Here is a 12,426-nt window from a genome sequence, read left to right on the forward strand (position 1 = left end):
CATATGCAGACTTTTACTTAGTGCTTCCAGTGTATGACACGATTTTAATTCAGAGGAAAGCATGCCAAATCAATGTTCAATTATTGTAGAGACACTCAACAAAGCCTTCAAGGTGTCGTGATCCCAGGTGATGCCCTCAGAAATGACAGTAACTCCGAAATCTCATTTATATTTTTTCATATGTCCTCGTGCCTGTTCTACATGTCTATGTACCCAAAAGGGAAAAAAATGAATTATTTGAAAAATCTGAAGAAATGGGCAGCTCCAGCTTCCACAGGAAAAATCCACTCCAAGGCTACACAGAGAAAGAAGCTAGTATTCTAGATCATGTTAGAAAAACAATGCAGAGGGCTGGGGTAAAAAGAAAAAAGAGTAAAAGCACTATTTTTTTTTTGATCAAGGCACTAGATGAATTTAGTGGGATTCTGATTCACTAGGCCTGGGGTGGGGCCCAGAAAACTTCATTTTTAACGATCAGCCCATATGATTCTGATGCAGGTGGCCTGGGGAGACCTGTAGAAACTTAGCAGTAGATAGTGTTAAGACTAACAAGCAACAAAGAGACAACAAGGCGATGTATTGTCAGCTAGATCACAGGAAGGTGAGACACCTGGCTACCAGAGGCGATAAGCAGCAGCCAAGGAAAATAATTAAGGACAGGGCAATGAAATTAAGTAATTAAAGAAAAATACTTACAGTGTGGGTGTTGATGATTTCACCAATGGAAATGTAGATGACTGGTTTGGTGAGAGTTACTAAATCAGAGTACTCATCCACATTAAATTTATCCTGAAGTTCTGGGACATCACAAGCAGTTTGGAAAAACCGTCTGAAATAAGCACCAGAGGTAGCCCCCCCAAAAATGACATGTGCATGAGAAGTTGGCAAGCTAATGTTCCACAAACCTCTCACACAATGACTGCAAACAGAAGCCAGTCAAGACAGTTACTTCAAGAGAAACGGCTACGTCTGCTGTGCTTGACAACTGTGAGATATTGGCTCTAACAGCTTCTTTCTCCACCTAGTTTATAGTTTTACCCACAAGAACCATTGCAACTTGATTTAAAACAGTTCTCAGACACCATTAGGAGAGCCAGCTCTATCTCTAAGATGGTGCTTTGAGGCACTGAATTCAAAACTCGATGTTAACTTACAAAAACTAAAAGCATTCTCCAATTCTTCTCTGATTATAAAGTAACATGTACTAAATACATAATCATTATTTTTATGTTAACTACTATCTATTTCACATGAAAGTCCTCTTGAAAGTAAATGCATCACCTTCTGGAGTCCTGGACACATCAAACATGTATTCTACAATACAGTAGACCGGGGAAAGTGAAGGGTGGTTTTTAATCTTGTCTTTCCCCTCAATGATAAAAATACACCCACAGACTCTTAAGCACTTGTACCTTTCCCCTTACCTGAATTTCTGGTAGGACTGGGAAAGATATTCATTAATGATGCTTAAGTGAGCGTTATCTCCCAGAAACATCTTATTGGAAGCAGCATGCTGAAGCATTTTTGCAATGGAGCCCAGGTTTCGGCGTTGGTCTGTGGTAAGCTGGCCTCCCGCCGACAGGTCAATGATGTCAAAGGCATCAGGAGCAACAATGGCTGGATTCATGTATCGATAATAAAGCAAGTTACCAATAATCTGGAAGAGATGAAACAGAAAGATGGATATTAAAAGACATTCCACCAAGTAAGCCACAAAAGACTTTGCTAGCAAAGAAAACCAGAAAATGCAGTCCTATGACAAATACATAAATAAAAAATACACATACACATGCACGCATGCACATATACATACTCTCTCTCATGGCCTGGAATTAAAACAATGAAACATCCCCTTGTTCAATACAGAAAAACAATGAGAACAGAATGAAAACTACTGCCGGTAGTTAATGAAAGAGCGGATTCAGAAGGTAAAAATGGCACACTTAAAGTCTGTTATTAAGTATTTCAGGGCATCTTTTGTTCACACGTCACAGTAGCAAATAAAGCCGCTGTCACCCACATGCACTTTAGACGGGCTTTCATTATAGAAAGCTAACAAACATAGCTAAATTCTTTAACATGACCTAGTCAGCATAACCCCACTTCCCAACATCCTCATGCTTCAGACTTCAAAGGCCAAGTTCATGCCTTTGAAATTAAGTTCACTTAACACGCATCTCTTCCACAGAAGAATTCAGGAACAGTCACAGCATTTCCCCTAGAGTTTCATTCAGAAGAAATAAAATTAATTCACCTGAACAGAAAGTCTAGAATCGAGGCCTCACTGTAGGAAAGCACAGAACTAGGAGAGAGAAGAAAAAAGCATTCAGATTAAAAAAAAAAGAAAAGAGGAGAGCACAGCTGAGGAAGAAAGAGTTATCAGCAACAGCCTTAGCAGAAACAATGGTGCCCGCTGCTATTCACCAGGTCACCAGCAGAGGGAACAATACTACAGCGAAAAGATAGGACTCAAAGAAACTCATTTGAGTACAGGAAAAATCCATCTTTCTACTTGTTTGATGTTTGTGCGCCAAACTATAGGAGCTGTTTCATCCTAAGAAAGGTATCGTTTACCAACTGCAGTTGCTTTCAAAAGCTCATAATCAATGGCGAGCTACTGCCAGAGCCTACACTCAGGCTATTGGTAATAATCTATGGTCAGGCCTGGCTTTCTAGCTTCGTCCTCAAAGGGCAGGAGTCAGCCCGCTCTGAGATTCTTACCTTCAACAGCTCATCCTCACCAGCATCAGGGAACTTCTCATGCAACGAGTCCTTCAGCACTTTGGCAATGAAGCGCATCCCGTAACTGTGAGACGGACAAAACTTAATGAGAAGGGCCAAGGAGCAGAAAGGTACTAGTGCTGGGTTCGAATGGGGGTCATGACAACTGATGGCACTCACGGGATTTTGTCCACAGAGCTGACAATGGCTGAGAGAAACTTGTCTGTCACAGCCCGCATGTTTCTGATCGAGTTGTCTAGCCGGGTCTTCACTTCTTCATGAGCTAGTGCCTGCTCAGGGGTCACATCATAGGGCAGTTTGCTGGGAAGACAGAAATTACACACAACTATGTTAGACTAACAGCCAGGAACAGCCTGAAGCAAGTGTCTCATCTTTCATAAACTGAAAGACCCAGAAACATGCGGTAGCACACACTCATGCTTACAGGGCTGGTAAGTGATACGGCTAGAATCTGAACTCAAGTTTTCAACTGTGAATCAGGTGCCTGAATTTTGTGCCAGGCACAATAATAGGCACTTGGAGATAAAAGTTATGTAAGACATGGCCAGGCGCAGTGGCTCACACCTGTAATCCCAGCACTTTGGGAGGCCAAGGCGGGCAGATCACGAGGTCAGGAGTTCGAGACCATCTTGGCCAACATGGTGAAACCCCGTCTCTACTAAAAATACACACACAAAAATAGCTGGGTGTTGTGGTGTGCACCTGTAATCCCAGCTACTTGGGAGGCTGAGGTAGGAGAACTGCTTGAACACGAGGTGGAGTACAGTGAGCTGAGATTGTACCACTGCACTCCAGCCTGGGCGACACAGCAAGACTGTCTCAAAAAAAAAAGTTATATAAGACATAATATCTTCTCTTGAGTTTTTTACAGTCTGGTGGGAGTGACATACAAACATGATTATAAACCTACTGTGCTATAAATCAGTTCATCAAAAGTGCTACAGGATCATAGGGAAAGGGCTTCAACTCAGAATGGAAAAAGCAAGGAAGGCTTCCAAAAGGAAGGGATGCTTGAACTCAAGAACACAGCAGAGAAAAAGTCTTCTAAGAAGGAAGGGGAGACAGAGGCAAAATGACAGTGGAAAAGTAGAAGGGAGCAGGCCATGGTGGACCCTGTATACGATACTAACAAATCTGGACCTTCCCAGACACCAGAAGAAGGTCTTCAAAGACAGGAGGGCTAAGCCAGGCACAGCAGTGCACAGTAGCATTCCCAGCTACCAGGAAGACTGAGGTGGGAGGATTGCTTGATCAAGGCCTTATCTCAAAAAAAAAAAAAAAAAAAAAAAAAAAAAAAAAAAAAAAAAAAGCCCAGAAAGAAAGAATAGAGGTAGAGAGAGCTTTGGTACACACAGAAGGGCGGAGAAGGCAAAGTGACCACAGAGGCAGAGGCTGGAACCATATGGCCAAAGTTGAGGGACATCAACAGTCACCACAAACTATAAGAGTCAAGAAACTGAGTTTCCATTAAAGCCTCTGCAGGGAGCATGGCTCTTCCAGCACCTCAACTTCACGATAATAGTTTCAGATTTCTGGCCTTCACAACTGTGAGACAATGAATTTTGGTTGTTTTAAGCCACCAAGTTTGAGGTGATTTGTTAAAGCAGCCTTAAAAAATATAAGTAGAGGCCAGGCACGGTGGCTCACGCCTATAATCCCAGCACTTTGGGAGGCCAAGACAGGCGGATTACCTGAGGTCAGGAGTTTAAGACCATCCTGGCCAACATGGAGAAACCCCATTTCTACTAAAAATATAAAAATTAGCTGGGCATTGTGGCGCATGCCTGTAATCCCAGCTACTTGGGAGGCTGAGGCAGGAGAATTACTTGAACCCGGGAGGTGGAGGTTGCAGTGAGCTGACGTCACACCATTGCATTCCAGTCTGAGCAACAGAGCGAGACTCTGTCTCAGAAAAAAAGAAAAGAGAAAAATGCAAGTCGACAGGGATACCCCACTGTATATGTTATTTATGTGACTTTAAAAAGTAGTAACAAGCAAGAGAATCAACATGCTAAAAACAATGGTAATAGAACAAAACATTAGCTAAGATTTTAGGAAAGAACATTTCCAAGAGGTGACAAATTCCAGTTTGCTATGTGTACAGTGGCTGAAGTAAAAGAGGAAAGCTGAGGGACCCCTGACGCTTACCTGCAGGACAGACCCCCACCACACCACCGCACCTCACAGTCACTGGTATCTTAAAAAGAGTTCAAATCAATTGCCTTTTCAAAAAAAAAAAAGATATGGGGTCTCACTAGTCTCCCAGGCTACGCTCAAACTCCTGGGCTCAAGCGATATTCCTGTCTTGGCCTCCTGAGCAACTGGGACTACTGGTACATGCCACCATGCCTGGCTCAATTTCCATTTTATGAAAGGCAAAATAAGACACAAGTTTCTTGTAGGTACCCACAGGAAAAACAATCCTGAACTGTCCAGTGGGATCTGGATCTAAAAATGACTGACTCATGGACCATCAGAGGAAATAACTGAGCAGCCCTGAACCAGGGTACATGCGGGCTATCAGCAAGGAATGCCCTGGGTTGCAGGCAAAACTTCCCACACAAGTATTGCACTTGGCTGACCACATTCCTGGATTTGGGTCTCAGGTATGCAGGCCAAAAAAATTAAAAAGACTTTTGCAATGATCGGAGTCCTGATAACAGACCCACATAGTACTGTGAACCAATCAGATGCCAAATGATTCCTCATAGGGATTTGCCCTTTCTTTTTTCTTTTTTGTCACCCAGGATGGAGTGCAGTGGTGGCGTCATGGCACAGTGCAGCCTCGACCTCCCATGCTCAAGCAATCCCCCTGCCTCAGCCTCTGGAATAACTGAGACTACAGATGTGGACAACCACACCTAGCTAATTTTTTTTTAAGTGGAGACAAGGTCTCCCTATGTTGCCCAGGCTGGTCTCAAAGGCCCAAAGGCTAAGATGAGCTCAAGCAATCCTCCCACCTCGGCCTCCCAAAGCGCTGGAATTACAGGCGTGAGCTACCATGCCTGGCGAGATAAGCCCTTTCAATGAGTCAGCAGAATTGCCTGGCATCCAGGAACATGGAAGACAGAATTACGTAGAATAGTGTTATTCAAAGTGTGGACCAGTGCCAGTCTACAATCCAATCAAAGACAAAGAGAATGAGTCAGAATGCGAATTAATACACTGCTTCTTTCATTGAGAAAATCTTGCTATTAAAAAAACCATCAGTTAAACTAAACAGTGTGCACAGATGATTTTCCATTACTGGTCTGCAAACCACACTTTGAATAGCAACGGTGTGGAGAGCTGCTGTTCCACCTATGCCCAGAGAGCTTCATGCATGATCTAACCCTACTCTGCAACAAGAAAAATCCACAACAGACCATGCTGCTCACATCTCCATTTCCCATCCCTCTAGGTCCTTGCCCAAGATGAATAAAGCCAGAAATGTTCTGGCATTCGGAACTCCCTTTTCCCAGCATGACCCATATTTGATTGGCACACTTTTGCTTTCGATAAATTAATGTTGGTGGTTTACGCTACAGCCCTGACTCAGCTATCTCCTGTAATATGTTAAGTTAGCCCAGCTCTCAGTATTTCAGGGCAGCTCACCCCACACCATTTTCTTGTTCCTTTAATAAAACACCGTGATCTCACCCAATCTGTATGAGCCTTCTCATTCAATTGCATCCCAGTTATGCCTTTTAGGTCCAAACCTTCCACCTCAGAGTGTTCAGACATGAACACTCTGCACCTAGCTCTTAGTAAGGCTGGCTTCATCTTAGCCTTTAGGCCTCAGCTAAATGAAATTTTATCTTCTGGGATAGGCTTTCCTTAACCACCCTACCTATGTTAGCTCCCTCTTACAGTCTCCACTACAGAACCCTACATAAAACTTCATGAAACTTTCCTCAATGTTTAATGATACTTTTATTTTTATGTACCTGGCTGGTGTCTCTTCCGCCCAATGACCTAAGAAGAGAGGGCAGGGGGCATGTCTGTTTCACTCATTATTGCATTACTGTATACATCTCTAACACAATGCCTGGAACACAGTAAGTACTCAATAAATATCTGTTAAATAAGTGAATTTATTATGAGGTCAACAACTTATAGAGCACAGTTTTCTAAGGAAAAACTATTTGAGGCTGGGCATGGTGGCTCATGCCTGTAATCCCAGCACTTTGGGAGGCTGAGTCAGATGAATTGCTTGAGGTCAGGAGTTCGACACCAGCCTGGTCAACATGGCAAAACCCTGTCTCTATTAAAAACAGAAAAATTAGACAGGTGTGGTCGCATGCCTGTAATCCCATCTACTTGGGAGGCTGAGGCATGAGAACTGCTTGAACCCAGGAGGTGGCGCTGCAGTGAGCCGAGGTCCTGCCACAGCATTTCAGCCGGAGCGACGAGAGTGAAACTCCATCTCAAAAGAAAATTTAAAGAAAGAAAAACTATTTGAACTAGTATTAGTTTATAAATAAAGAGGGTGGAAAAAAGAGGGAAAGAAAGTAACAACATAAAGAAAAGTGTTATGGTTATCATACCTTGCCTCTCCTGTCTGAGACTCCATCTGATTAACCCAAGATTTGTAAATATCCACAGGGTCAGTTTTGATGTTGAGAGATTTGTCATCCATAATTTCCTTCACGACTGGGGCCAAGATCTGTCTCAGGGCATTCTGGCCACGGGCACCACGGTTGAAACTTACAACCATTTTAATAACTGTAGGATTTCCTGTCACAATCTCTTGAATCTGATCTACCTTTGACCTATAAAACATCAGATAAAAATTTAAACTTGTCACAGAATCCATCAATTAAAAGATCCTTCCTGCTTAAAGTTCCTATCTCATAGAAACAGAGTTTCTCTCGAATCATTCCCCAGCACTCACAGAACGTTTCTGTAGCTGTACACTGAATCATGGTCACGATTAGGTCCCCTACTACAGAAAAATGCAAAATCTTTCTGTTGAGATCACTTTTTGAAATTATACCTTAATACAGAATGTTCCTAAAATTAATTGATCCCCTCCCTAGAAGCAGCAAGATTTTGCATTATTAAAAAATTAGATGCTTCTTTAGAGTAAGTATTTTTCATAAATTAATTGAGATCAAGAAAGGTCCAGAAGGCACGAATCTCAAGCTGGGGTCCCCTGTGACAGTGGGACGGGCCTGTGCCCTGAGGAAATCTGTTCATACTTGATTTCCTCCTGGAGCGCTGTCTTAAAGAGCCGCAGAAGCAGGTACTCCTCTCTCTGGTTGGATGCATAGTTGTAGAGTGTGAAGATCACAGAGTCCATGAACTTGGTGGACTTGTTCTGGGGCATCTGAAAAATTAGCTTGGCCAGATAGGTGGGATTGGTCTGAAATAAAACCAAGGGATAAGTCATTTATAGGTAATATAAAAGCTGGCAAGATATACTTAATTCTTTAAAATCGAAGAACTAGAAGATACATGAGAAAAGAAATTAATAAATTAACATATTACAATGCCCATCATTTACCCCTCAGTGGAAGTAAAAAATATTTCCAGAGAGATCAATGGGTAAGGTTTTCTTGTGGAAACGTAAATTCGCTAAATTTTTATAACACTGATTCCAGGAGCCACTTACTTGCAGTAAATAAAACAGGTGCTGGTAAGCTTCCAGCTTCTCTCTCTTCTCCTTGCTCAAAGCCTTGAGACCTCCCTTCTGTTTATTTACCATCATCATATCAGACAATTGTTCCTTATTTTTTTTGGTAAGTTTTTTACTGTGGGAAACCACATCCTACAAACAAAAACCAATACACACATGAGAAAGCTTTCAAGGATGAACCTCTGGGCATCGTAGAAAGGTCTTGTAGCATGTGCAAACTCCCATGACGGTCGACTGCATGGGCAGGTTCCCACTAAAGATTTTAAAACCACTACACTTTATCCTGTTGTCAGTACACCCATCAAATCCATTCCTATGTTCTGACAAAGAACCTGAGCCATAAGAATGGACACTGAATTGGGGAACCAACTTCTAGCCATCTATTATAAAAATAAGTCTTAAATACAATAAAAGCTACATATATATTGAAACATCAATTGCGATGTTATTTATAATAAACACTTGGTAAACAACCTAAATGTCAAATACCAGGGGGAAAAAGGGGGCAAATCATAGTATATCTTCTAACAATCTATTATGCTACTGTTAAAAAGAATATTTACAGCCCGGTGCAGTGGCTCACACCTGTAATCCCAGCACTTTGGGAGGCTAAGACAGGAGGATCATTTGAGCCCAGGAGCTCAAGACCAGCCTGGACAACACAGAGAAATCCCGTCTCTTACAAAAATAAAATAATTAGCCAGGTGTGGTGGCATGCACTGGTTGTACTAGCTACCTGAGAGGCTGAAGTGGGACAATTACTCGAACCCAGAAGGTTGAGGTTGCAGTGAGCCATGATCATGCCACTGCACTCCAGCCTGGGGTACAGAAGGAGACTCTGTCTCAAAAAATTAAAAGATGTATGACTATTTATCATAGGGAAAGAGTCTTATCCTCTGATATGAAGTAAGAATGCAAGATACAAAATGAGTGGGGTAGGTGAAATTAGGGGAAGACATTTAACTTCTTTTCTCTATCAAAATTCTGTCTCTTAAGTTATTTTATGTCTTGTCTAACTTTTTTTTGAGATAGAGTTTTGCTCTGTCACCCAGTCTGGAGTGCAGTGCTGCAATCTTGGCTCACTGTAACCTCTGCCTCCCAGGTTCAAGCAATTCTAACACCTCAGCCCCTGAGTTGCTGAGATTACAGGCATGTGCTACCATATCCAGCTAATTTTTTGTATTTTTTTTTTAGATGGAGTCTCACACTGTTTTTTTTTTTTTTTTAATTGCATTTTAGGTTTTGGGGTACATGTGAAGAACATGCAAGATTGTTGCATAGGTACAGACATGGCAGTGTGATTTGCTGCCTTCCTCCCCTTCACCTACATCTGGCATTTCTCCCCATGCTATCACTCCCCAATTCCCTATCCCACGCTGTCCCTCCCCTATTTTCCCCCAACAGACCCCAGTGTGTAGTGCTCCCCTCCCTGTGTCCATGTGTTCTCATTGTTCAACACCCGCCTATGAGTGAGAACATGCGGTGTTTGTGGAGTCTCATACTGTTGCTGGGCAGGAGTGCAATGGCACAATCTTGGCTTGCTGCAACCTCCACCACCCGGGTTCAAGCAATTCTCCTGCTTCAGCCTCCCAGAGTGTTGGGATTACAGGCGTGAGTCACTGTACCCGGCCAATTTTTTTGTATTTTTAGTAGAGATGGAGTTTCACCATGTTGGCCAGGCTGGTCTCAAACTCCTGGCTTCAAGTGATCCGTCCTCCTCGGCCTCCCTAAGTGCTAGGATTACAGGCGTGAGCCACAGCGCCTGGCCTTTTTTTAAAATTCCTGAGACAGTCTCACTCTGTTGCCCAGGCTGGAGTGCAATGCTGTGATCTCGGCTCACTGCAAACTCTGCCTCCCGGGTTCAAGCCATTTTCCTGCCTCAGCATCCTGAGTAGCTGGAATTACAGGCACACACCACCACACCCAGCTAATTTTTGTATTTTTAGTAGAGACGGAGTTTCACCATGTTGGTTAGGCCGGTCTCAAACTCCTGACCTCAGGTGATTCGCCCATCTTGGCCTCCCAGAGTGTTGGGATTACATGTATGAGCCACTGAGCCTGGCCTTTTTTTTTTGAGATGTAGTCTTGCTCTGTTGCCAGGCTGGCTGCAGTGGTACAATCTTGGGTCACTGCGACCTCCGCCTCCTGGGTTCAAGCAAGTATCCTACCTCACCCTCCTGAGTAGCTGGGACTACAGGTGCATGCCACCACACCCAGCTAATTTTTGTATTCTTAGTAAAGACGGGGTTTCACCATGTTGGCCAGGATGGTCTCAGTCTCTTGACCTCGTGATCTGCCTGCCTTAGCCTCCCAAAGTGCTGGGATTACAGATGTGAGCCATCATGCCAGACCTGTCTTACATAACTTTCAAAAAAGCTTATAGCAGCCAGGCATGGTAGCTCATGCCTGTAATCTCAGCACTTTGGTAGGCCTACGTGGGTAGATCACTTGAGGCCAGGAGTTCAAGACCAGCCTGGCAAACATGGTGAAACCCCATCTCTACTAAAAATGCAAAAAACGGCAGGTGTTGTGGCTCATGCCTGTAATCCCAGCACTTTGGGAGGCTGAGGCAGGTGGATCACCTGAGGTCAGGACCTCAATATCAGTCTACCAACATGGTGAAACACTGTCTCTACTAAAAATACAAAAATTAGCAGGGCATAGTGGCATGCACCTGTAATTCCTGCTCCTTGGGAGGCTGAGGCAGGAGAATCACTGAACCCATGAGGCACAGGCTGTAGTGAGCCAAGATTATGCCACTGCACTCTAGCCTGGGCGACAAGTGAAACTCTGCCTCAAAACAAAAGCAAAAGCAAAAACAATTAGCCAGGTGCAGTGTCCTGTGCCTGTAACCCCAGCCACTCAGGAGGCTGACGCAGGAGAATCACTTAAACTTGGGAGGCAGAGGTTGCAGGAAGCTGAGATCACACCACTGCACTCCAATCTGGGCAACATAGTGAGGCTCTGTCAAAAAAACAAAAACAAAAAACAAAACCTTATGGCAGTAGCTGAGAAAAAAGTCAGCCTCCACCCTCCCCACCAGTTAGAAAGGAGAATTCAGGGGTTACAAACAGGATAGAGTGTTCCAAGGTCCCCACTGGCACTGGGCCATACCTGCAATGTAATCTTATTTTTCACTAGCAGTCCAATTTTGATATCCATGAGATTGAGGTCATTCTCCAGCTGCTGGTTAGAACGAATGAGGGTGATGACCTCTTCCCGCATCTTCATAAGGTCAAGCTCCTCCTGAAAATCCTGGTCACTTTGGTCCAGCAGGTGGACAAATTTTCGGACGACAATCATAGGAGGATCCTCAGCATTGACTGACAGAAAGTATGCATCAGACAAAGAATGGGTTACCAGAAAAAGTGCTATGTCTCAGAAAATAGCATTGTCTTGACAAAGTAGTTCTATTCACACGCAGTTATTTTTGAGATGCGCTAAGGCAACTATCAGGTCCAATCTTCTGTGTCTGGCTATTACTATGTTATGACAAAAGCTAATTCAACAAGCAACAAGACACCTAGCCGCATGTTAGCAAAGGGGCTCACATCACAGGTCACACCCTCTACCCCAAGCCTTGCCTCAGGACAACTAAAAAGGTCCATGGAGAAGACCCAGAACCTGGTGGCTCTCAGCCACTGCCTCAACTTTTCACAAGGAGCCAGTTACTCACTGAGAGTCTTGTAGTCATCCCGAGCTTTGTTGGCCCGAATAAAAGCCTGGATTTTGATAATGTCATTTATCTAAGGAACAAAAAAGAAGAAATTCCTCTGTTCATCTGTCTACCAAAAATACGGCCAAACCACTCCTAAAGGCCCTTATGATCCACAGGTACTCACGTGGTCCCGGAAGTACTGCAGGCGATCTCGATAGCGCTTTCTAGCTTGGTGCATCCTTGCCAGGGATTGAATCTGTGGAAAGGGGATCCTGGAAATTAGAAGAGTCCTTCATCGCAACACGTGTTACACCTGCGCCCCTCGTGGAGAAACCTTGCTCGGGCTACCATACCTTTACAACTTCATCTTTGTGGGAGCGCAGGTAAGCTAACCGGTCTTGATAGGCCT

At 43.7% G+C, this 12,426-nt stretch overlaps 1 protein-coding gene across 1 annotated transcript in view; it reads right to left on the reverse strand.

Moving 5' to 3' along the window:
• Positions 1 to 12,426, reverse strand: part of IQGAP1 (IQ motif containing GTPase activating protein 1) — a 123,600-nt gene that overhangs the window by 16,740 nt on the left and 94,434 nt on the right. The window contains 11 exon segments of the mRNA XM_017506110.2: positions 697 to 829; positions 1,425 to 1,657; positions 2,722 to 2,806; positions 2,902 to 3,042; positions 7,269 to 7,493; positions 7,923 to 8,086; positions 8,336 to 8,491; positions 11,474 to 11,682; positions 12,036 to 12,105; positions 12,202 to 12,273; positions 12,371 to 12,426. The exon segment at positions 12,371 to 12,426 is cut by the window's right edge and continues 13 nt beyond it. Of these exon segments, the coding sequence (XP_017361599.1) occupies positions 697 to 829; positions 1,425 to 1,657; positions 2,722 to 2,806; positions 2,902 to 3,042; positions 7,269 to 7,493; positions 7,923 to 8,086; positions 8,336 to 8,491; positions 11,474 to 11,682; positions 12,036 to 12,105; positions 12,202 to 12,273; positions 12,371 to 12,426 (1,544 nt within the window).

Source organism: Cebus imitator, unplaced genomic scaffold (assembly GCF_001604975.1).
Source record: "Cebus imitator isolate Cc_AM_T3 unplaced genomic scaffold, Cebus_imitator-1.0 Scaffold348, whole genome shotgun sequence".
Taxonomy (NCBI): Eukaryota; Metazoa; Chordata; class Mammalia; order Primates; family Cebidae; genus Cebus; species Cebus imitator.